This window comes from Xenia sp. Carnegie-2017, unplaced genomic scaffold (assembly GCF_021976095.1).
Source record: "Xenia sp. Carnegie-2017 unplaced genomic scaffold, XeniaSp_v1 HiC_scaffold_21, whole genome shotgun sequence".
NCBI classification, from domain to species: Eukaryota; Metazoa; Cnidaria; class Anthozoa; order Malacalcyonacea; family Xeniidae; genus Xenia; species Xenia sp. Carnegie-2017.
In genome coordinates this window covers 8,112,386-8,139,325 of record NW_025813484.1, presented here as the reverse complement: position 1 = coordinate 8,139,325, position 26,940 = coordinate 8,112,386, and the positions used below count along the sequence as shown (strand labels likewise).

Sequence of the window (26,940 nt, the reverse complement as noted above, 5' to 3'; positions counted from 1 at the left end):
TGGGTTTACAATATACAGAGGTGGTGAATTTGTCGTTTGAGCGGTATATGTCAATGTCTAAAAACGGTAGTCGTCCATTATTATCCGTCTCAGAGGTAAAAGTGATGTTGGGGTGTTGATGGTTGATGTATTCTAAAAAGAGAATTGTTTTTAGAAAACTGTTTTTAATAGCAACAGCACAGACGCATTTTTTATTTAATGGAAAATTTTATGACCAGACTGTGTTGCGATCGGCTCTCCCTTAGAACCCATACTTGCTAACATTTTCATGGGTTCACATGAACGAAACTGGCTAAACAACTACATCGACACTAAACCATTATTTTACCGCGGATACGTTGACGATATTTTTGTGTTTTTACTAACGAAACTGAGGCCATGAAGTTTTATAATTATATTAACATATAACACGTAAACATTAGATTTTCATTTGAAACTGAACAACAAGATCAACTGCCATTTCTTGACATTTTACTAACAAAATCCCATGACAGCTGTACAACATCAACGTATCACAAACCAACATACACAGGATTTCTGATGAACTATTTTAGTTTCACTACTTTCACACCACTTTCATACAAAACCGGACTTATACGCACACTAATCGACAGATCATACAAACCTAACAATACGAACAACGGCTTTCAACGAGACATAAAAAACATCACATCCACTCTTTTACGAAACTCTTTCCCACTACACTTTATTAACAGAACCGTAAAACGATATCTTGACAACAAACAAAGCAACAACCTCAAACTAGACACTGAAACTCCTGACACGACGATCATGACTAATACAAATGAAAATTCCAAAATAACAATTCTATACTTCAAAGTACCATACATCGGATATTACTCACGACACATACAACGCAGACTTACAAACATTATGAAACGCTTCTGTACAGATACTGACATTCGACTAATTTTCGCATCATTCAAAATCAAAAACCTTTTCAACCTCATTCAAAGACCCAATCCCTGATTCAATTAAATCTATGGTGGTATATGAATTCAACTGCGCGGGATGTAATTCCCGATATTTTGGCGAAACTTCACACCATTTATTCACCAAAATTAGGGACATACCCCAACAGACAAAAACTCTTATATCTACCGACACTTTATTTAATCTCACTCATGTAAAACCAACTATTCACCCTCTTGCTTCAAAATCATCGACACTGCCGACACCTCATTCACCCTTGAAGTCAAAGAAACACTCCACATTAACAAAACTAACCCTGATTCAAGTTTTTAAATTTAATACAATATTTAGTTTGTAATACGCTCGGACGCTCCCCGTTAATTTATCTTATTTCCTTATTATTGCTATAATTTATGTATCATAATACTTTTATGTAAACATGACATGTCGAAACATGTTTATTTTAAAGAAAATTGTCCTTTTAGTTAAATGCGCAAATCAATAGTGCTTTTAGTGCTTTTACCTCATATTATGCCAACTTTTATTACATGTCCTTTTTTAATGTTCAAGTTTTCTGATTTAAACTTATTTGAGTTGCCGTAACTCAACATGTCTAAATATTTTGTAAAAAATTTGTTGTGTTCATGAAATATGCATTGTCAATACTGCTTTACTCTCATATGTAAGAGTATAAAGCAAAAAGATGAAGAATGTTGCAACTTTGCGCATATGTAATTTTTGATTATTTGTAAGGAGAGCCTAATTGCGTCAACATTTGCGGAATAATTGATGAATGCTGGTTGATATTCAAAGTAAATGTCAATAGCGTGGATAGACTCGATAATTTGGGAAAGAGGCTTATATTCATTGATTTTAAGGATATTTCATAAATCATATAACATTCATATATGAAAATTGTCCCCTCTCCCCATCCAACAGTTATGAAATCGGTTACACCATTGATAACTGTTGCAAGTTAAGTAAATCAAAGATATTGATCCCATTGGTTTGCCGTAAAACAAATTGCTTTGATGATATAAACCTAACATTGCTGACAACATTCATTTTTGCAATGTGGTTTTATTTATTTTAATTTAATTTAGGTGTTAAAACACATCTTTCTTTTTTGGAAAGTGATGCACCAACCAATGAACCGGGCACACCTTCCCAAAGTTTCAAACACAAGGCAAAATTTACCGTAAAAAATGCACGCACTTTGGATATGCAAACGTTTACTGAGGATAAACTGACCTCACATGACCAAATTCCAAAATATATTCTTCAAATGTTAATGATGGCCAACTACCATGTGCGCGAAATTACTTTGGAAGAAATCAACCCAATGGATGCTTTGTTTGGAATTCTCCATTGTTCAGACAATTTCTTACGACAATATATAGTTGTTAAACTTAGTGTATGTCAGCTTAGCGTTCCTTTCATTTTACCTGATCCTGATGATCCAATAGAGAAGCAAACTATCTTGCTTTCAGCGTTGGGAAAAATAACAAAGTCTTGGAGAGGTGCCTCAATCAACGACTCGGCAAAAGAGGTGTACGCAACAGAACACCCCTTTCCCATAGTGTCATTTATCCGGATGGGTAATGTGACCATGTCCAAATCGTCTCTGATGAATAAAATTATCAGTGATGGTAATGGAGATCATGAATTCTTTTTTCATAAAAACATGGAAGGTGGCGATTTTGTAAGAAGAGTCGTTGATGGTTTGATTGAACTTGTGTGGTATCTATCTGGTGGATGTGATAAGAACATGTTAAAAAATGAAATCTGTTTTGCCAATCTACGTGGAAATGCCCAAAATTTTAAGAAGCAAGTTAATATACTTCGTGAAATATCAAACATTATGTGCATTTTGCTGTCCTCGGAAACGCCTGACAAACATGTGGAAAATTTTTTGGAAAAGGCTATTTCGTCCAAAAGTAAAATAATCCTCATTTTTAATGAAAACACACGAAAAGAAGTAAAAAATTACTACGACAGCGTGATCGATCAACATTCAACAAAATTATATTCCTTCACTAAATCATTAATGACATCCGATTACAGATTTTTGAAAAGCATTCGCCAAGCAATCCAGAGCAACATAAAAGAAAAAGAAGCGAAATCTTTAGAAACGTTACTATCAAAGAAAAGTGGAGTTTATGTTGATGATGACCAAGCTTATGTTGAGTGGGACAAAACTTTCAAAACTTAGCTTTCTTTTGGGATTGAAGAAACAAAAAAGTGGTTCAAGCTTCAACTTCATATACCTGTTCTGGCGGATTTAGAAAGAAAGAAACATAGTCCAAAGTTTCGTCCCAACAATGAAAACACGAGAAGAGAAAACGATGTAAATGAAATATATGAAGATATAAACAAAGAAAAGAAGGCTCAGATGGAATCATTTCAAAAGATGAATACTGAAATTCTTCATTTCCTGAATTCCATTGCTGTGATGGATGAACGAACGCTGAACAGAAATTTGCAATGATTGAAGTATTTATTTGATAAGGCTTCTCTATCTGCGATGGCAAAATTGCATCACCAATATCGTCTAAAGCTACAAGAAACACATAACGACATGTTTGATTCACAATCTCAGGAAGAAAATCGTTTGAAAGATTTAGAAGCATTGATATCATACTCTTTATTTGGTTTGGAGCATATAATTAGAGAGCTTGCTCAACTTCATCAACTCTCCGATTTTGTAAGAAATAATTATGCCAGTGTTGGTGCGAAGATTCTTCTTTCAGGTCTTCCTTTGGAATTACTAGATGGTGATTCAGGTTATCTACCTTTAAAATGGTTTGATGCTGTTTATAAGGAAGTGGAACGCGAAACAAATAACGCTAGAATCTGCGTGATTTCTGTAATAGGTATTCAAAGTTCTGGTAAGTCTTCAATGTTGAATGCAATGTTTGGCTTGGAATTTCCTGTAAGTCGGAGAAAGTGCACTCGTGGCGCTTTTGTTTGTCTTGTACCACTTAGTGATCGACTTAAATTGGACTCAAACTTGGACTTCTTATTGATCGTCGATACTGAAGACTGAGAAGACTGGTTGATCCAACAGTGAGAGAACATTCTATTGAACTGACAACTTTTGTTATTGGTGTGGCTGATGTTACGATTGTCAATATCTTTGGTGAAAAGCATAATGAAATAATAGAATTTTTAAACATAGTTGTTCGCGCTTTTTTTAAAATGAAGCTGCTGAAAGAGAAAAAAAATTGCAAAATCGTTTATCAAAATGTTTCTGCTACCAACACCGAGGAGAATTTTACAGCGAATTGGCAAAATTTAAAGCAAGATCTAGAAAAAATGGCAAAGCTTGCAGCTGTACAAGAAAACTGTAAAGATCAGATTCAAAAGTTGGACGACATCATTGCATTTGACGAAAACAAAGACATGTTTTACATACCAAATTTATTGAAAGGAGGTCCCCCTATGGCTCCAGTGAATCCAAATTATGGTATTACCTTGCAGAAAGTAAAGGAAAGTATAATTGAGTTAATGTGCTCAGAAAAATTGATCAAACTTACTGTTTCTTCGTTTCGTGAACGAGTTAAAAGTTTTTGGAAAGCCATACTGAAAGAAAGTTTTAACTCTAGTTCTCGAAATATTTTCCAAGACAATTTAATGTCAGATCAACATGCAAATGAGGAGGAAGAATCTAAAAAGGTATTTGGTAAGTTCAAGCATTTGTCAGACATTTCACGAACATATTGCTATGGTTTTAAAAAGCCAGTCTGTCCCACTTGAAAATGTTGTATTGTTAATGTAACAAGTTTCAACGACTCTTGAACAATTGTTAAATCTGTTCATATTCATACAATGTTTGATATTCATAAGAAATGTTCTTCACATGTTTCCGTTGAAAAGACTAAATGTCATAAATACTATGATAAAACCAAAGAAAAAGTAGTCGGGCTCATTAAGAATAAAATTTAGCAAAATCTGACGAATTGACGTAAAAGAGTGTTTGACCAAAAATTTAAGACAGTTATGTTTTGTTTTTCTCTTGGAAAATATTTGAGGAAAGTGTGAATTTCACAAAAAATGAAGAAGAGCCTGCGAATGGTATGTAGCTTTATCTACGTAAGAGAAATAACGTAAATTTTAACAAGACGGCGGACGATAAGATGTTTAATTGACAAGATGAAAAAATATTTCATAAGTTTTAAGCAGAAGCTCAGCTCACCGAGAAAGTTTGAAGATTGAAAAGTTGTTAAAATTTTTAACTTCTGTGTTGCGAAAATACGTCTGAAATTTTATTAGGGATGGGTAAAACATTTACTACGCCCCCAGACTATATACTTATAGCTCTATAGTTATAGATGATTTTATCGGTCCGTCATTTTTTCTTTCCGACTATTGGCTTCCATCTAATGTTTTGAATTTACACACAGACGCTTCTGCAAGTTTTTGATTTGGAGCTATTTTCGGTAAATTTTGGTGTTGCGAGCCCTGGCCTGAGCACTGCAAAAAATTAAACATCGTTTTTTTGGAATTTTACCCAATCGTTCTAAGCGTATTGTTATGGGGTCACCTTTTGCGTGATCAACGCGTACTATTTCACACAGATAACGCAGCATTGGTCGAAATTATAAATAGATCTACCTCTCGGAACCCGACAGTGATGATATTTGTTCGTCGCCTCTTGCTAGTTTCTTTAAAATTTAACATTTTGTTCCGTGCCAAACATATCTCAGGTGTTTATAACCATCTAGCTGATCCTTGTCGCGTTTTCAGGTTTCAAAATTCAAAGAGCTAGCCCCGGCGAACGTTTACACTTTACCGTCCCGAACAACTACTACCGCACAATTGGAAGCTGTAACTTCTATTTTCCTACAATCTAGTTTGTAGCCATCGTCAGTCCCCACTTATGGTCGTGCTTCGAAATTATACCAACAATTTTCGCACAAGGCTCTTCAAGGAGCTTTAGTTTCACTTACCATTTCATCGACAGATCTGAGTTTATTTATTGCCTCTAACCTAAATATTTTCCAAAATGAGCTGCAGTAGCTTATTTTGACAAACCTTAGATCCGCCACCGTCTGTGAAGCCCCCTTTAAGCAAATACATTTCTGTATTGCGCTTCAAATTGTATTATATGTTATCAGAGGCGAATGGCTGAATCTGCCTTCTTTTATACATCGTAATGTTGGAAATGGTGTTTTTAACTGCATGCAATCGAGGTTGCTCTGCATATACCACTCTTTCTCTTCGGTGTTGACGAGAAGATATTTTGATGTTTCGCTGTCTGTGCTACTGGAAAAGCTGCATGAGAAAATTGTGTAACACTGTTTCACGAAAAATTTATAAAGTGAGAAAAAAAATTTTTGTCTTTAGTTGAGAAAGAGTCTAACCAAACCACGGAGAAAAATGATTTGAATGATTTTGACGAAGAAAAGAAAAAAGAGGAAAACGTAAACACCTCAAAAGATAGCAATGATCATGTAACGGGTACGTTTTCATTTGTTATGAACGAGAAAATATATGATAGTTTATCGGGGTGTAAAAAACATACCAGATTGCTTTTCGTGCTAGATTGTATTGTACACCTGGCTTAAAGTCATTTGATGTTTGTGCTAGGGAGGTGTGAGTGTTACATCTTTGCATCCCAATAATTCATTTGTTCGGAAAAGTCAACAAATTTTGTTAATAATAGCGACACGACTGTCAAAAAAAGAGTGAAAAAACGATGAAGTGAATAAAAATAATGTCATAGAACACTTTATAATTAGGCTTGGCTATAAGTTTAACATTCTACTGACGTAAAATCGCCAACGTCTCACGTCAAACCGGTAAAAAGACGGGGAAGACCTCACCTTAAAAGGATTATTTTAAACCTGGTTACAATTTTGTGTCTACTTTAGCAGAGTGAATGAAAGGTATTTGTAAAATTTTAAAAAAAACGACGATTTTCATTCTTTATATGAACATCAGCAGATTGAAGCTGAAATGAAAGACAAAAAAACTCTTGTGCCTTAAATTCCATTTTGTTATTGATGATAATTACTGCAAACAACACTGGCTGAATTTTGAGGGTGGCATATCAAGGAGCACCAGATAAACTATTTGTTGCTGCTGCAAAAAAAAATCCCCATTTCGTCAAGCTGGATTGAAAAAAGTTCCAAAAAATGTTTATAGGTCAAGAAAATAGGAAGAACGTTCTTTTGGAAAAAGAAAAGGACATTGATGGTAAGTCTAATTACTGCTTTAGCAACTTTTTACGATTAAATAAATTAATAGAACTGCAACTTTTATCTACCTCGAAACACGTATAAGAAAGATTATATTTTACGGATGCATCAAAGCAAGGCTACATATGCATGGGTCTGTTCGATGCAAACAATAAACAAAATTAAAATATTATAAAGAAACGTTTTCATATCGATTTTCTTGAACTGAAAGGGGGCCTTTTTAGCAATTCAATCTCTTTTGGCAAACGAACTCCTCATTAACTGTGTTGCTGAACGTTTGCAACACTACATCGGTTTAAATTAAATGAAGATATGATCTTCGCACTTTTGCTGGACAATTTAAGAATTGTCTCATGAACCTGAGTCAACGAATGCGAGGTCATGGGTTCGAGTCCCGTTGAGTCACCTGAATTTTTCAGGTTCATGAGACAATTGCTTAAATTGTCCAGCAAAAGTGCGAAGATCATATCTTCATTTAATTTCAAACACCGCACTGCATATAACATTCTTTCATACTACATCGGTTCATACATGAATCATATAAGAGGAGCACATACTCCTTAACTCATTTAACTTGCTCTGGATCGTTTAACTTGGTGCATCAAGTTAGACATATTCGTCATAGTGTTTCAGGCAAGTGAAACAGCCGCCCAGATTATGACTTCCTTGAGTTCTTTCTGTTCGGGTAGCAACGACTAGATGCTAGATCAAACATCATTAATCCCTTGTTTGATCAATGTAAAACCGATTTCTTCACCTTGAGATCAACTTACTAACTCGCACCTTTCATAAGCTGGAGACCAGATCCGATTGCTTACCTCTCAGATAAATTCACCGTGAGATGAAAGGGTCTCCATGACACTAAGACTGATACTTATATATTTCGACCGGAGGTTATGAAATATACTATACAAGCGCTGTTTTTCCTGTCATTATTATTGAGTAAACAAAGGAAGTAATATTAGTCGTATCCATCAAGGGACATACCCTACCAATTACCAAACGACAGGAAAAGGTCATTATGCCAAAGTTTTTTTCCCCGGGCTCCACATTCAAACATCTTTTTATTTCGGCTATGTTTATCCGAGAGCCGCAAGGACTTGTCGATTTCTAAATTTATCTCTTTAAATGGCGTTTCTTTTCAGTCGACAACCATTTTCAAGAGCTGATTCAGTAGTAAACACTTCGAGGGAGACGCTTTTTATTCTAACATGCAGGATATTTTGAAGTTGGACTTAATGCGCGATGTACATTAGCTGTTTTTCCCTCAATTTTGTGCAGAAACACTACGTTCTGAGAATAATAGTTCTCATGACCTTTACAAAAATAAGGATTTTAGCTTTCTTCGTCATTCTCAACATTACGTCAAAGCAGACATCCAAAATATCGTGGGTGAATTTGACTGCAAATAAAGCCATTCAAATGGTTTTGCACAAACGTCTTCATATTTTAAAAAACTAAGTTAACGGTAGAAGACTTTTGATTTCCCAGAAAATGGCTTTCATTGGAAATGGCTTTTGTTTTTGCCGCATCCTTGGGAAATGCTAGTAACATAAAAGACATCATGGCAGATGTCTTTTCTCGCAATCTTTTGAAGTAGGTATTCGATTTTATGCTATCCAAGACAACTTCTGTGAGCAATGCGATTTGTAACACTATTTCTGGTTGTTCTTTTTGCATTTTATCCAATCGACATTCTGTTTTTCGTATATTTTTCTAAACAGACTACGACATTGTTTTTGTAATCGCGGTAATTTTGTAAATTCGGTATCCTAGCTAGTGCTAGAGTGTCTTGTTTTATAACCGACACGAAAACTGGCCTTTTTAAACTACGTGCAAAGCCAATGCAAGTGGATTGTGAAAAGGAGATATGGATACTTCATTAGCACTTCACATCAATTTACTTGGACAACTTTGGTTAACAGTAGCAACAATTCTCAAAAAAGACAGAACAAAACCAAGGAAACGAATAAACATGATAGTATAGTCTAGAAAAATTGTTGATTAAGGCATGAATATAGCAATAATAGATTCATATTCGATGTACGCTAAATCGTCAGTGTTATAACGAAACCGGCAAAAACATGGAAAGATTCCCCCTAAATAGCATCTTGTAACCCTAGTGAGAATTTCGCACTTTCGCTGTGTAAATTAAGCCATTTAAGCGTGTTTGTAAAATTTGAAACCAGTGACTCTTATCTATATGAACGTAAGCAGCTTAAAGCTGAAATGAAAGAGAATGTTTGTGCCTTGAATGGAATAGTATTTTCGACGACGATTACCGCAAACTACACTAGCTAACATTTGAGGGTAGCATATCAAGGCGCACTAGATTTATTTGTAGCTGCGGCTGCAAATATCTATCGCATTAAGCTGGATTGAAAAACTTTGCAAAAAATTTGTGGGACGAAAAGATTTGCACTTTGGAAAAAGGTTGCGCACAAGAATGACGAAGCTAAACAGCAATTGGAGCACATGGGGTCAAAAGATGGACATGCAATGATGTAAACTTGTTGAAGCCAAATTCTCTTTTTCACGGCCAATAGCTTACGATATTTAGTTTGACTTATATCTTCCTGAAATTGTTTTCCCAAATGCCTTTGTTTATCTTAGATAGATCAAATTATTATTTTGATGGTTTGGGTTCCTTGAAACAGTGTCAAACTGTGGCATAAAGTTTTGCTTTCTTGTCGCAGTATACAGTATCGCCTTGCTTTGAGCTATTTAAAATTTTTGGTTGATTTTGAACACACAATAGCACAGGTATACCTAAATTATGGGTAAAATTAATCCAAGTCTTTATTTGTAAGGCGTGTGCTGTGTAGTACAAAAATTATAAATATAACAAATAAATTTTTGGAGGTCATTCTATGTGTTTTTTTTCAATTAGGCCCAAAAGAATTTCGTCAGGATTTCGAATTTGGTGTAACTCCCAATAAAACTGAAAAGACCTCTCATAACACAAAACAAAAGACATTATCTCAACTATGCGAACGTTTAGGTCTTAAAACAAAACTTACATTAAAACATGCACGTACTGTTGCAACGTTTACTGACGACGAACTGACTTCTCATGACCAAATTCCCAGTTATATTCTTAAAATGTTAATGATGGCTAATCACCATGCACGTGAATTTAAACTGGAACCATTAAAAAAAAATAAAGTTAATATCAAATCAAATGATGGTACTGATGTAAGTGATAGTGATGACCAGGAGGAAGATGAGATTGAATCCAATAAAGTCGAAAATAAAAGTTTTGAAGATGAAGATGATTCCGATGATAGTGATAGTGATAACGAAAGTGAAGCTGTGGAAGGAATTAACCCTATGGATGCTTTGATAGGACTTTTCTATAGTTCAGACGATTTCTTGCGACGGGATCTAGCTGTTAAACTTAGTGTATGTCAGCTTAGCGTTCCTTTCATTTTACCTTATCCTGATAATCCAGCAAAAAACCCAACTGTCTTGCTTTCAGCGTTGGAAAAAATAACAAAATCTTGGAAAGATGCCACTTCCGAAGATTCTGTTAAAGTTGTTTACGCAACTGAACATCCGTTTCCTGTAGTGTCTTTTATCCGGCTGGGTAATGTGACCATGTCCAAATCGTCCCTAATGAACAAGATTATCAGTGATGGTAATGGTGATCATGATTTCTTTTTTCATAAAAACATCAATGGTGGTGATGTGGAAAGGAAAGTCGTGGAAGGTTTAGTTGAACTTGTGTGGTATCTTCCTGGTGTAAACAAGAAGAACTCTTTGCAAAATGAAATTTGTTTTACCAATTTACGCGGCAATGCTCGGAGTTTCAAGAAGCAAGTTAATGTACTTCGAGAGATATCAAACATTTTGTGTATTTTATTGCCGTCGAAAATGCCTGACGAACGCATGAAAAATTTTTTGAATGAAGCTATAATGTCTGAAGGTAAAACACTGCTGATTTTTAACGAAAAAAGGCAAAAAGAAGTGAAGTACTACAAAGACTTAGACAAGTATCATCGAACAAAATTGTCTTCCTGTACAAAAGCATCTAAATCAAATGAATATGAATTTTTCAATTATATTCGCAAGGTTATACAAAGCAATATAAAAAAGGCTGAAGACATTAACAAGCAAGAAAGTACACTGAAATCTTTAGCAAATTTCAAATGCCACTCAAAGGAAATTGGTGTTTACTTTGATGACGACCCAGCTTATGCCAAATTAGAAAAAATTGTGGAAACTTGGATTTCTGATGGGATTCAAAATGCAAAAAACCTGTTTAAGCTACAAGGTCATGTACCAACTTTAGCAGATTTAGAAAAAAAGATACATAATCCAAAATTTCGTCCCACTAATAAAGACGTTGTCAATGAATTGTACAAAGAACGGGAAAATGAAAAAAAGGCTCAGATTGACTCTTTCAATAGTATGAACAAAGATGTTATTAACTTTCTTAATTCAATAACTGCAATGAATGAACGGGAACTTAATAGAAATTTGCATCATTTGAAGTATTTATTAGACAAAGCTTCTCTATCTGTGATGACAGATTTACATCAAAAATATCGTCGGGCATTACTTTCTGTTAAAGAACCTACCAAAAATATGCACAATGATAAGCCAGATTCACAAACCGAGGAAGAAAAGAATTTAAATGAACTTGAAGAATTGATATTAAAGTCTTCATTTGGTTTGGAGCATATCATTAGAGAGGTTGCCCAACTTTATCAGCTTCCTGATATTCCAGTGAATGATTATGCAGGTGCTGCAGCAAAAATTCTTCTTTCCGGAGAGCCTTTGGAATTGCTGGATGGTAATTCAAGTTACATACCAATGAAATGGTTTAATGATGTTTATGAAGAATTAGAAAAGCGAACAAATAACGCTAGCATTTACGTCATTTCTGTGTTAGGTATTCAAAGTTCCGGTAAATCGACAATGTTAAATACAATGTTTGGCTTACAGTTTCCTGTAAGTGCAGGAAGATGTACTCGTGGTGCTTTTGCTAGTCTTGTTCCACTTAGTCATCAACTTAAATGTGACTCAAATTTTGATTATGTGTTGATCATCGATACTGAAGGTCTGAAAGGAATGGCTGACCCAAAAGTGAGAGAACACGATAATGAATTGGCAACTTTGCTGTTGGTGTGGCTGATGTCACGATTGTCAATATCTTTGGTGAAAACTACAATGAAATGAAAGAATTTTTGGCGATGGCTGTTCATGCTTTTTTCAAAATGAAACTTGTGAAAGACAAGAAATCATGCAAGATCGTCCATCAAAATGTTGCTGCTAATGACGCTGCAGATAAGTTAATGATGGATAGGCGAAATCTAAAGCAAAATCTAGACCATATGGCAAGGCTTGCAGCAATACAAGAAAATTGTGAAGATCAGTTTCAAAAGTTAGATGACATCATTGCATTTGATGAAAATAAAGACGTATTTACATACCGAGTCTATTGAAAGGAAGTCCTCCCATGGCTCCGATAAACCCAAATTATGGTAGAGACTTGCAAAAAGTAAAGGAGAATATTATTCAACTAATGTGCTCAAAAGAAGTGGTCAAGCTAACTGTATCTTCATTCCGTAAACGAGTTAAAGATCTATGGCAAGCCATGCTAAAGGAAAACTTCATTTTCAGTTTCCGAAATGTGATCGAAATCAGAGCTTATGCATCATTAGACAAAAAACTTTTCAAAGAATTAGTAAAACTAATGGTAAATGGAATGGATGAAATTGAGAGAAGTATTGAAAGAGACTTGAAAAGATGCACTACACGAGAAGAACGAAAGGAATGTTGGATGAGCAGTAAAAACGTATATTTGCAAAGGCAGAAGAACTCAAGACAAAAATGGAGAAAGAAATGCAGACGTTTTTTGAAAGCAGTGAAGATAAATCTACCCTTGAACAATGGAAAGAACACGTGATGGTTAAAATTAAAAGATACAAACGAAATCAGGAAGCGTCTGTTATAGAAAATTGTGAGGCAACCTTCCACCATCTGCAGCAACAACAAGATGTTGAAGAAATGAAAAAAAATTATGAAAAACAACTTCTGGACAAAGCAAAAAACTTAGTGTCAACTCAAAAAATAAATGACGAAGAAGAATGTAAAGCAGCATTTCAAAAAGGATAGAAACAATGGATTAGCGAAGTTCCTAATTGTGAGGAAGTAAAGCGTGATGTCAATGAATATATGGTTGATGTTCTTCTACCAGAAAATTCTGATCTTAGTGCTGAGATGTTAACGAAACTAGAACCAAAAAGTATAGAATTTCTGCTTTTTAATGCTGATCCTGTCATTGATAGAAATATGCTTTCATTTACGGGAGGGTTTAATTCGAAATTGGTCCAAATCCATGTATACTTTTATCATAGACGATGGTGTGTCAAGGGCATATGATATCAAAAATAAAGTTATCTCTCAAGGAAAGCAGTTTGCAGAGAGAGTTTCCAACATTGCTGTTAGATTTACTGAAAATGATCTTATAACAATGTATGATGAAATCATTTCTACCATTGATAAAGAAACAGAGAAACAAAACATGAAGTTTAAAAAACCATTGGTATGTGACATACTGTTATACACATTTGCCCGTGCCTTTCCTATTTTTGATAAAATGGAAGAGCTTTATGTTGAAGAGCGTGATATTCGACGTAATCTTGAAAATACTTTAAGACCAAGGCTGGAAAAGTATTTTATCAACCTTTGCAAAGAGATGGAGAAAGAAGTTTTGGCTGCCACGTCATTGGTTGATGTGCTTCGTGAGCCTATAATGTCAGAACTTAACAAAGGCATTGTAACAGTAATTGATACTAAACTTTCGACGAAGAGCATGTTTCTAAGCAAGGCTCACTTTCATGCCAGTGTTTTGATTCAACTTGGAGAAAACCCTAGTTTTGAATTGTTTGTTCCGTATTTGAAGAATCCTATTCAATTTTTGGAAAAAAAATTAAAGGAATACGTGGAAGACTTTTGCTTGAACACAGGATCGAAACTGGTGCAATCTCTGTTAAAAGATGAAGGAGAGAAGCTGAAGTCAAATATTTTTTCTGCCATTGAAGACGCAAATGAGCAAGCTAGACATGAAATCGAACAAGGAAGCGAGAGTTGGAAAGTAACGAATTGGATTAAAAAGTTTGTGGAACAGTGTTCTTTTCTTGCCATTACGACAGAAATGTTTGGTGTCGCTACAATGGATGAAGATTTAAAAGAAACTGATTTATTTGACGCAAAAGTTCGTGAGTTGGTCGAAAACTTTGTGCAATCCCTTACTGATGCTAAATTGGATAGTGAAACTCTTAGTAATTGGCAGCCAGCACCCGACGAAAGGCGTTCAAAATTACTGTTTGGGTGTCAGGCTGTTTGTCCATTTTGTAAAGCTTTGTGTGATCAGACTGTGGAGCAATCAAAACATTCAGACGATGGTGAAAACGTGACAGAAATACATCAACAATACTCGACCAAAATACACCGTCCTCTGGGTTTGGCAGGTTATCGCGATGTCCGAACTGCGATTTTGGCTTCCGATATTTGTACTTTTCTTGTATCTGGAAATGACACATTTAATAACATTGACACGAATTGGAAACCGCATCTCTACAAAAATTATCAGTCAGTAAACGATTACTACAAATCGTGGAAAATTCCTCCAGATCGCTCATTTGAAGCTTCTAAATATTGGCAGTGGTTTATGGTAAAGTTCTCGAAACAACTGGCGGAACATTATGAAGCAAAGGAAGCAAAAATACCTTCAATTTGGAAAAATGTGACCTTCAGTGAGGCCGTAAAACAACTGAAGGAGGAATACAACTTATAAAAATCTTCATCAAAACCATCCGCTGAAGTCGATTTTTAAACAATGTTTTTTTTGTAACTCGGTTTTAGCTCGTTTTTGTTGAAATATACTTTGATCAGTACCGGAATCATTTAATGTTTTTTTTGTTAAATAAATGTTTAAAGAAGTAGACTAAAAGTGTTGTGATTAAATTTTTGTATTGTTACCTACCAATGCGTTAATGAAATATTAGGATCAATTCGTTTAGAACTATACTTACAATTTAACAACCTTAACTATGTAATATGTACTTATTAAAAGACATCAAGGGAAATATTCATTTCGTGACTACATAAACTACAAATAATTTACCTTCAAAAACATCAAATAAACAATTTAACGATAATTAACAATTTCAAATACAATTTATTTTGCTGTGCTGGGTCTTAGCTATAAATGTTAGAAAGACGAACAAAATAACATATTCACTATGATGAAAATTAATCACATTGACAACATAAAAAAAAACACCATCAAACGACAATGGTGAAAGTCAAAATAGACTTTACATCTCATTTATGATAAATATCGAGTGGGCTTTCAACATTACGCGCGAAGACCTTTTTCTTTATGGAGGTCGTGGTGCAAAAGCAATATGATACTGACTTATTGTTGAAAAGAGAAGATTGTCATGATTGAAATCGATAAAATCTTTTGTTGCTAAACGTTCATTTGGAATTTTGTCGTGATATATGTTTCTGTCACAAAAAGTGCTGTGGCTTGTTCAACAAATTCTTTTGTCTCTAAAATATTCCTTTAATAACGTGAGCCATAATTTAATCTTATAGACTTCAATTAATTGCTTCAATTTAATTAGAAAAGCAACATAAGTAGTCATTCTTAACGTTATTTGTTGCACATAATTTTTATTTTAAAGTCTTGTAACTAAGCGTAATTCTCTAGATTGTAATTTCGTATGATGTATGTTGTGTACGAGTCTTAATAACGTATGAGACCGTCAATTATTAATTGTAACTATATTTAATTTTTCTGACTATACTTCTGTATATCAATTATCGTTTACTTTTTTTAAACATGTAAAAATTTATATAAAATGTAAACATGTTATTATCTACACAGATATGTGTTATTGCATAACCTTTATTTTTGTTGAATAATGTCGTAATATGAAAGAATACAACCACAATACCTGTACAACATTTGAATCGTATTCATGTTTTTCATGTTTAACTTACGGGAAAATGATCCACCATGTCGGTTGATAACAATAAAATATTATGATATTTTTTGTTGAGACACCTGCATGGTTGATATGAAAACCACAAAAAGATAATATCACTTATTGACTGATTAAGGGCCCATTCACACTTAATTTGTTTGCTAATCGAATTAGTGGATTCGAATTTGATTTGTTTTAAAATGAAAAAGTACGAGTGTTCACAGTTAAGGTTTTATCTGCATCATTTTTCGCTTGATAACATAGTATAAAAAGAAACTCAAAAGGATAGATATGGGTCAGCAGGTGTTTTAGTGTAATTATAGGGTATTGTGGGTACATACTTTAGTATCTATAGTTTAAGTAAAATTAATGTTTACATTTGCTTTAAATGATTGACATTAAATTTTTTGTGCCTTTCTTATACTATCTTTGAATATTTGATAATAACAATATTTAGCGAATATAAACGGCGGAGATTACTGCAAGAGGCATACCTTTACGAGAATACCAAAAGAACGCAAAAAACAGCCAAAAGATCGAGAGTGATACGAAAAAAAATGCTGCAATACTTTCAAACGAATGCAAGGCGCGTCGAGTTACTTTTTACTTATAAGTAGAACTGTAAAATATTGCTGCAAGCAAACACAGTAAAAACAACGCGTGACATGTGTGATCGCATGAAAAGTCTACTTACTAAATCAAAAACATATGCTTGATCAAGATTGACCTGATTCTATTCGTGTTGCATGTTCACATTATCATGCAGACTAAACTAATCCGATTTGAGACCACCTTCTCAAGTGGCCCAAATTAGTTCGGATCGAATTCTTTTTCGCATCACTTGCAAGTGTTCACATTAGCCATCATACGGACTCCAATCGATTTCGAATCGATTTAAAGTGTTAGTGTGAATGGGCCCTAAATCAAAGGAAACAGTTTGTTTTTATTGGATTTTTCTTAGTCAAAGCAAACACTGCATGAGAGGGTCGTACTGAGCCCTTTCTTGAAACATCTTATATTTTAGGTGTTTTAGCGTTGTGGAAGAGAAAAAATAGCTCTATTTTTCATCTTTGCAGAAGCTTGCAAATCTGTTAAATGTTTTTATGTAAATGTACCAAATCATTTCCTAAATTAATGTTCATAGTCTTAATGTTCCATAGCGTCACATAAGCTAAAGTTAAAATAGGAAATATTAGATAATATAAAATCATCTTTCGTGTTTGTTGCACGCATGCCGTGTTTAAGTAATACAAAAAGAACTTTTGATTGTTAGGGGTCTAGTAGTTTTTTCAACTAGATAGCTTACTAAATTTGCAATCTGGAGAGTTGCTTTGACTATAAGCATTCTACCAAAAATGTTTTAGCAGCAAGACATCCGTTTGCCGAAGTGCGCTTCGTCGGAGTGGGTAATATGGCCATTTCTAAATCTTTTCTGATGATAATGTTAATAGTGAAGCAATATGAAAGATGGTGAATTTAGAGCAAAATCATGAATGCATTGCTTTGTGGAGGTTGTATGTGGTATCTTGCCTGTGGTCTGACATGATTATTTTGAAAAGCAAAATTTGTTTTCCAATGTCTGTGTAGAATTTTGTTATTCCAGTTTTTTTACTGAACTGATGGAAATACTCTGCTGGATGATAGACATTGCTTTTACAAATTCCAGACAAAAAGTTTTTCATTTAATCAAAAGTTGCCAAATTAAGATAACACATTGAGTTTTGGTGAGAAAATAGATTAGTAAGCGATGAAATACTTTAAAAATGAGGAGGATGAAGATCCACCAAAATTTTCTTTTACCACAAGTTATGACAAACCCAACCAATACATTTTTTTTATATGTATTAGCTCCATTATCCAACAAGAGTGACAAGAAGCTGAACCAAATGCTTCAATGAAGTATCGAACCGTTAAAACAGCATTTAATTTTCATGATGATAAGTCTGGCAATTTTTGCTTTGAGGAATAATTTGAAAATTCGTTTAATAAAGAGTAAAAGAAGTGAAAAAACTTCTAATGTTACAACAACATGGCCCAGTTTTGGCTGATTTGGGGTGACAAAATATCATGCTGAAATGTGGGGCAGTGATGAAAGGCCAACAAGTAGCATTAGAAAAGTTGATGATGTCTGTAGGGATATTGAAAAAAACGCTGTACATAAAATTTCTTTCATGAAGACATCATGTATTGAACACCAGCCACCATTTTGTAATTGTTTTTAAATTTAGCTTCAGGCATCAATTGTGCAATAAAGATTATGGAAGATTTTGATTTCCCAACTGGTGCAACTATCAAAGTGAATGATGACAATTTCTTCGTCGACAATTTCCTTGACAAAGACTTTGGTATTTAAGACAAGGATTATGATATACTAAAGTTTGACTCACCGCCATTCACTTGAGACTTGTAAACAATATCGCCGGCTCTTGTTGTTTGGTGCTCACAATAGCACTGATAAAATATGCTTTTGTATCAGACAACGAACATGGCTCAATTGCCTATATCTGAGAGAATATGTCGCTGATATCTGAGCATAAAAGAATTAAGCTTGAGGCAAAAATTAAGTAAAAAGTAAAAATGTCTCAATTTTTTGTATCAATGCACTCGTTTTTCAGCATTTGGCTAGTCCCAATGTTATCATGCACTCTGCATGAGGTCCTTAGTTATGTATTTTTATTTAAATGATAATTGTTGTTAGTCAGTGATGTATACTTAATTATATAACTGAGATGTTCTACGTGGAAGTCATTAATGTTGATGAAGCAGTTTGGTGAAGGAAAGTTTTACTTTGCTTTATCTTTGTTCGTTATCCGAATGCGCTTATGCAACGAAACTCACATGGATCAAAAGAAATTGATACTGAATTAAGGTATGAAGTTTAATCGCAATTATTCACCTGCTATTCATTTGGTTGGTGTTGCTTTTATTTTATCTTTCACTTTTTATCGGGTGTGTGTCAGTGATAAATGAAAAGATTAAGCATGCAGTCACTTTGACTGAAGTTTTAAAGTCCAAATTCTAAAACTAGTGTAATTTAAAAAATACAAACGAGATTTCGAAACTGCATTTCTGACATTACAAGTTTACTGAAGCATCGCCATGAAGATAAACTGAACATGCATGACAAATCGATGTTCAGATGTTTTTATCCCAAATTAAACTCATATTCCTAATGCTATAAGCGACTTTTGAATTATAGTCAATTTTGTTACCACGATTAAAGTTTGTGTTTCATTTTACATTTCTTAACATTGACTTCAATGAAAATCTGCATGTGCTTTCTATTATCAAAAATTTATCTTAATGCATTAAAAAAGAGTAGGAGGAAAGCTTCTATGATTTCAAAACAAGTTCAAATCCAAGTTCTAAAAGAAAAGTAATTTACAAAATGCAAAGAAGGTTATGAAACTGCATTACAGACATTATAAGTTTACTGAAGCATTGCCATGAAGATAGACCGAACATGTATGACAAATCAATATGGAGGGTGATTTCCGCCAAAATTAATAGCTACATTTTCCAATTACTAATGCGCATTTTTTCCTTTGCATTGTGCATTTGTTCTTGATCATATTCAATTCTGGAATTTCACAATCGGATTTTGTCCTGTACATTTTCCGTTAAAACGCATTTTGTTGTTGAAGATTCCATTATGCAAATATATTATCCTAACACGGTTTTTAATATGCACATGAGAAACATGTGACTTGAACGAGATTTGAACTCGCACCTTCGGGATACCGTTTTAGGATTAATATATTATGTATATACTCTGACGATGGCTTTGGAATAAAGTCGAAACACGGTGCCATCCAGTAAACTGTTATAGTGGCGAGAATCTCTCTTCCATACGCAATTTAAAAGAGATTTGACTCGTCTCCAATCTCTGTGGGCTTGGTAGCGCAACAACTAGAGCGGCGGACTAGTATCCCGAAGGTGCGAGTTCAAATCTCGTCCAAGTCACATGTTTTTCATGTGCATATTAAAAACCGCGTTAGGATTAATATATTATGTATATACTCTGATGATGGCTTTGGAATAAAGTCGAAACACGATTCCATTATGATGACGTAACATTATTCGTGACTCGCAAAACCATCGAGTTCTACAATAACTGGCGAGGTGCGAGTTCTACAATAAGCGGCTAACTTTACTGGGGCGAGGACGCCAAAAAAATGGCGGCCAACGGACGTATTTCCGCTGAAATGATCGCTTTGTAGAAAAATAATATTCTCGACCTCCCCCTGGTGTCCATAGTAAATTATAAAGAGTTTTTCAAAAACAAACACGATATCACAGAATATGGATATCGTTAGTTCCATATTCTGTGATGATATCTTTTTTGGCATTTCTTTTATAATGCCAACACTACAATCGTTCAATTGTTGGAAGCCGTAGTTTACACAAAAGGAACATATCGCTTCTCACAGGTGAGATAGTTGCTTGTTTTTTTAGTCCGTCAACGATTGAAAAGCGATTATACATGCACTTGAAAAGCCATAAAATTGTATTTTAAAAATACATATTAAAGATCGTATTTTTTTAGACTGACTTTAACGCCAAATATAATGATGTTTTCCTGTTTTTGTTTAGAAAATTCTGCATACTTTTCAGTCATTTCTTAATGCATGAAATCGTTAAATTACCCATCTATTTGCAAAATAGTTTCCCTAAACCAAAAAAGACCCTGCACACATTTTGTTGTGATTTATTGTCTGCCCTATCCAGAGTTATTTAATTTGATCATGGTCAAATTCTTTGGATGGAGACAAAGGATTCACTAAGGATGCCTTGAATGCTTTGAAGTTAAAGTTCATGAACCAAAGAAAGATGGCAAGAAGGTTTTGTGTGTTTTGATGCTTAATGAAATGTCAATTCACAAACATATAAAAGGGGAAGGCCATAAAGTTTGTGTCTATGTAAACATTTGTACTGAGATTGATGATGACTCGATGCAGATGTGAAGCATCAAACTGTATAAGCCATTGGGTTTTATATAACTTAATGTTTAAATCATGTCATATATTTATCAAAATATTTTGGTTGAGTGTTGTTTAAATGTTACTAATATCTAATGCACTATACTGAAACATTAAAGATTCAGTAATGAAACCTTTAGAGTTACTGTACTGTATATTTCGTATATATTTCTTATGTTTCTTTAAGAAACAGTTTGAGCTTATTTACCTATTAGAGTACAGAATGGAGATTTATCATATGCATTATTGCTGCTTTTTTAAAGAAAAGTTTTTCACTTTTCAAAGCTTTTCTACAAATTTTTTGCTTCTTATTTCTTTTCATGAGATTGATGATATAGAGGTAATATAATCCAATAACTTTATAATTTCTAAAAAGCTTTCAAGCTTCTAGCATAAAAGTACACTATAGGTATGTAATTCATTTGGTTTTATTGCCTTGCTATGACATATCTACTTCCACTTCATCATTCTTGTATGAACAAAACACCAGATGTGGATACTCAGAGAACAAAATGCACTACCAACTGCTTATGAAATTTATTTTTGAGGTGAAAATTGTGTTAATCATTCAAATTGTGCACTTATATTGCAAATATAGGAAAAACAAAACAAAGTGAAAAAGAAGGGTACAAGATTAAAACTAAAAATGAATTATAAACACCATTGGAAGCATAAATGTTTTGATGATTATTTGCATTTTGCCCAATTCATATATCAATACAACAAAATCAAAATGTGCTACAACTTTACAAGTATTTGATGCAGTTGCACTTCAGAACATCATAAAAAGGTTACTTAAAGTAATTTCTATACAATATTGTTTGTTTTCATTTACCAAACCTATGCAGACTTGAGTCTTTTTGAAATTTAATATGAAACTCAATTACAGAAAATCCGTAAATATCCAGAAATTTATTATGTACTTTTTTAAAGAAACAAGTATACATCCTACAATTGTGGCGAAGAAAGCCATTGCCCATTGCATGAAAAGAAGCAAAACAGCAATGATAACAAACAAGCTAACTTCTCTCTCGTGAACCCTGGACATGAACTATGATATACTTTTTTGTATAGACTAAAGAGTTAAATCGATCAAACAAGTTTGACGCTGGTAAGAAAACGACGAACATCTGCATTCATACATGTGTAGCCGACATATAGCTCTTTCGTCGATAGTTATAAATGCATTCTCGTAGGAACAGATAACTGACAACCACAGTTGACTCGCTGTTATGAATTTAAAGTTTTTACCTTGATTTTCATCAAAAAATTGCTTGCCGAATCCCAAATACACACATACATTTCCCTCACTCTTTCCTCAGGAGGGAGTGGGAAATTGTGAAATTTTCGGAAAAGCGGTCAATTTCGGTAAATCTCAGCGGCAACGGACTAAATCCGCCATTTTTTTGGCGTGATCAGATATCTAAGGCCGCGTTTGAGATAGCCGCTCCAGTTATTATAGAACTCAATGCACAAAACATCAAATTTTGCTCGATCACATTATAATTTATTTATAATTTATTTTTGTCATGCGGTAATAATGAAAACAAAATTAACTAATTGTTTTACGTACAAGTCTACAACCCTAAAACATGGCAGACAGGTTATACTTTGTAAGACTCCTTCGCAACTCTATTTTGGGTTGTATTGCTGACCTCGAAGGAAGTCCAGATCGGGATTTTTGCGTTTTTCGTATTGATTCTCTTTACCATACTACGTTGCGATTTGCTGAAGTATTCAAACTTGAAGAGGCTGTTCTGCAGTTAATCTCAAACGCAATAGAACTTTTAAATGTCAATGTTCGTCATGATATTAATCCATCTTCTTCATTGAACTGCCCTCAAGTTTTCAGTGGCACACCAGGGCGACCAATGTATGAAGTAAACGAAGATATTCTGCGTTATTTTTTGGATAAGCGTTTTACAGTGAAAGATACGGCAAATCTTCTGGAAGTCAGCAAAAGAACCATTGAAAGGAGGATGAATGAGTTTGGTTTATCAGTTTCTAATTGTTATTCTGACGTTAACGATTCAGATCTCGAGTTGGTCATAAGAAACTTAACGAACGAGTTTAACAATCTTGGCTACAAACGTTTATCAGGATTGCTGTTAGCAAGAGGTTTGCGAATTCAGCAGGACAGGATTCGTGAAATGATGCGAAGAGTTGATCCACAGGGTACATTGTTTCGTGCTTTGTCTCTTAGAGCAGTGCACAGACGTAAATATCATGTTACTTATGATGTTACTTATCCTGTACTTCTCAATAGTGAGTTGGCTACAAGAACTTTATGGTCATTTTCTCCTTCAAAAACAAAAGTGTTGGGTCTTTCTTCACCATCCAATGGAAAAACATCAAGAATCATTTTCATTACTAGGCTGAAAAATCCTCGCATATGACCACTGCCAACTGAAGTTTTGTTTTCAAACTTTACACTGATCCAAGCACACAACTTACTACTGTGATTTTTGTAAATTCCCAAAATGTCATTGGAAAAGTCACTTGCCATGCGGTTGACATAAACTCGAAAAACTGGACTGTCACTGACATCTGTAGCATCTCGATACTCTTCAATGACTGTATTCTTTTGTTCTTAAAAAGAAATCCAGTCAAATGTTTAGTGTAGCAATACAACCCAGCAAGTATTTGCTAGACTAAGCTTACCAATATCACAACTTCTACACCTAAACACAACATGCAAAAATCACAATAAGCATGTTCAACTTTATTCATATTGAGACTAAATTGTGCTGCAGGAGCATAATGCAAGTTAAAACAACAAGCTAAAAGTCATGCATGAAGCAAAACATCATTTTTAACCAATCAAGAAAACTATGTCAAATCATTTACAACTCCTTTCTTTTGAAAATAATTAAGATAAATGCTGCAATTATAATGCATTTATGAGTGTTTAGCAGCATGTATGTACCTATTAATTGCTTCGTACCTTCTTGCAGACGAACTTCTGTTGCCTGTTAAAGACTTTCTGAATCTGACTTTGCGCTATCAACAGCACCATAATTACGCATCTCCTCTTTAAGTAATATTCTTTTGCCTTTATAATTGAAGTTACATGTATAAACACATTAATTCATTCATTATCTGGAGGTAGTTATTAAAAAAATATTTGTCTTTTCACATCCGCCATTCAGCCTTAATGGAGTCTATGCTACGACCAAAATATATTGATAATTCCATACATGGAAATTGATATAATGATGTAAGTACTTACTGTGATCTAAAAATGATGAAACTGTTACTTAAATGTCTCCCTCACAAACTCTTACAGCTTCTTCTATGGCAGTATCATGAAGGTCAGGAAACATTTCATGCAGTTCAGACATTAATGGAGCTCCATAAAAACTTGCCTGATAAAAAATTATTCATTCAATTTTCAAAATAAGTAAGTAAACAAAAAACAGTGTAACATTTTCACAGTAAATATGTAATAGGAATTAATGCAAGCCTATAGCATACATTGATCTTGACCTTCTTAAATTGTTTATGGTGATTGTCCATTCCACATTCAACCATATGATTCCTGATTGAATTCATTGGAATCTGCACTGAGCAATTTAAGCATTTCACTGTTGGTCCAATAGATATATCCAGTGTGCGAATTAGTACAGAAAAAACGATGTGCAATTTTTTTTGACAAAAGTGTTTCTTTAGAGGCATAATCAAATCGATATTACGTTAATTACTATACAGCGCTAATTGCTGATTAATATTTTTAAACGTGCACAAATTCATATGATTTACGATAGTGTTTTTCGTTACAACCGCTGATCCAGTTACAAATATATAGAGAATTTTTTCCGCATGGTATTCTCTCTTTTTTTGTGCGATAAAATATTGCAACAGTATAATTTAATATTAACAATTTTTGGCGGTAAATAATTATAAATAAATTATAATGTGATCGAGTAAAATTTGATGTTTTGCGAGTCACGAACAATGTTACGTTATCATAATGAATGTTTAACAACAAAATGCGTTTTAAACATTGAGTTATTATTGCTATTGTTATTATGCTATTGTTATTCTATTGTTATTCTATTGTTATTGCTATTGTTATTATTGCTATTATTGTTATGGAGTTCATTGGTTCTATAAGACCTGGAGGGGAAAAGGGGCCTGGACCCCGTGGTCAAAAACATGGCGGTAATGGCAGATTTTGGTGGTCAAAACTTCCACTTTAAAATATTTTTTCAATATTCACTCCCTCCTGATTTCCAATACTGTTCATATGAATGATAACAAGTGAAAAAAAAAAACAAATACGATACCGACAGCGTATCATGTGAAAATAATGCTTCATCATTGCGTGAAAACACAGTACACACGTACATCAAAATAAAGAAAATTGACGGTAGAAAAACGCATATTTTGGCTGTAACACTTAAGTTATTTTATGACATTTTAACCTTTCAAAAGTAAAAATCAAACGGGATTCTTTAGTAGACCTGTCAATATCGTCAAACGTATACATTATTTCATGCTTCTGTGTGCTTGACTGTTTGTAAACAGTTTGGTGCAACTATTTTTCTTGCTCAAATGGATAAATCTGTGTAAAAATGCTCGTAAGGAAGCGAGAAAATGTTTGTATCAGTCCTACGACATAAGTCAACTGAAAATTTACCATGGATAAGTATCATAAGTGTATAGTCATTACCTGATAAATCTACTGAAAACTCATAAAGAAAGTATGTTGAACTAGTAGAGCTACAAAAAAGAAAAAAAGTCAAAACACCATGATATGTTGGTTGGAAATTTATATTTTGTAAACTGCTTGGCGCAGAACCTTGGGTCTATTACTGAACAGAACTACATTAATTTTCCATTGAAATTACAAACTTGGAAACTAAAGTGCATTGGTTTCTCTGACAAAAACACTCTGTCTATTGCTGCATGAAGGCAAAATAGTTAATTGACAGTGTAGGCAAAGAAATTTATCAAGTTCTATAGATATTATTCGGTATTACTTACGGTCTTTTGGAATTGTGTAATGTATGTCAAGAACAAGATATAAGTTTTCAAAAATGCCAACCCCTTCAAGCACTATTACTCTTCTGTTTTGCTTGAACAACTTACAGCTACCAATACTAATTATTTATATGTGCAAACTAACAATTGGGATTTAAATGATAAACAACTTGACAAATCTTTGTATTTTCCATCAAGCCTTTGAATTTGTTTCTTTCATTTATTGGTGAAAAAATATTAATGAAAGACTTACAAATCAAGTTTCTCGAAAATAGTATTTTGTACAAAGAAACTAAATGATTGGAAAGGTCACATGTTGAAGACAGACTATGCTTCTTTGACTATGTTGCTTGACCATGAGCAAATTTTAGTCCAGGCGGTAAGTGAGGTAGGTATCACCTGAGCGGGTAATTTACGGGAGTAGGACTATCTAGACCAGTTTTTGGCGTAGAACACGAATCCGCATGTTATTCAGTCCGACAAGGCTGCTTTTAAGAGTTATTTCCAGATATTGCGCAATTCAGCCTCATTTTCATGCAAGATCAAACGTTTTTAAGATTTAGCTATTATTATTAATAATTAAACAAAAACACGTCTACTGGAACAATTTTGTAACTGGAAAGACGTTTTTATTCAAAAAAATTATCCAAAAACCTGTGTTTGACTATATTTCCAGTATATAGCCTCGTTTTCGTGTAAATATAGTCTTTAGTTCATTGTGATGCTTAAAAAATTAAACTGAAAACAAACTTGAAAGGCTTGTTATAGACTTACAAATTTTGTTTTACTATGGATTCACCATATCCTAATAAAAGATAAAGTACTTACCCGCTATAATATTAT

At 33.9% G+C, this 26,940-nt stretch overlaps 2 protein-coding genes across 2 annotated transcripts in view; both read left to right on the top strand.

Moving 5' to 3' along the window:
• The first annotated feature begins 4,022 nt into the window (after window positions 1–4,022).
• On the top strand, window positions 4,023–12,575 carry LOC124443525 (interferon-induced very large GTPase 1-like). Its single transcript, XM_046993978.1, has 5 exons — window positions 4,023–4,611; window positions 4,944–5,007; window positions 6,280–6,393; window positions 7,081–7,131; window positions 10,024–12,575. Exons 1-5 carry the CDS (start codon window positions 4,132–4,134, stop codon window positions 12,312–12,314), a joined length of 3,000 nt encoding a protein of 999 aa, XP_046849934.1. The 5' UTR covers window positions 4,023–4,131; the 3' UTR covers window positions 12,315–12,575.
• The window catches only part of LOC124444363 (interferon-induced very large GTPase 1-like), a 31,710-nt gene continuing 14,372 nt past the window's right edge, over window positions 9,603–26,940 (top strand). The window contains exons 1-2 of the mRNA XM_046994958.1: window positions 9,603–9,613; window positions 18,838–19,004. The gene's annotated coding sequence lies outside the window, so the exon portion shown is untranslated. The remainder of the gene's footprint in view (window positions 9,614–18,837; window positions 19,005–26,940) is intronic.

Bases quoted from the DNA above. Each gene is read 5' to 3' on its own strand.
- LOC124443525 (XM_046993978.1), top strand. From the start codon at position 4,132: ATGAAGCTGCTGAAAGAGAAAAAAAATTGCAAAATCGTTTATCAAAAT. The intron at 4,612-4,943 runs TTTGGTAAGTTC...TATGTTTTGTTT, and splicing joins AGGAAGAATCTAAAAAGGTA to TTCTCTTGGAAAATATTTGA. The intron at 7,132-10,023 runs GTAAGTCTAATT...TTTTTCAATTAG, and splicing joins AAAAGAAAAGGACATTGATG to GCCCAAAAGAATTTCGTCAG.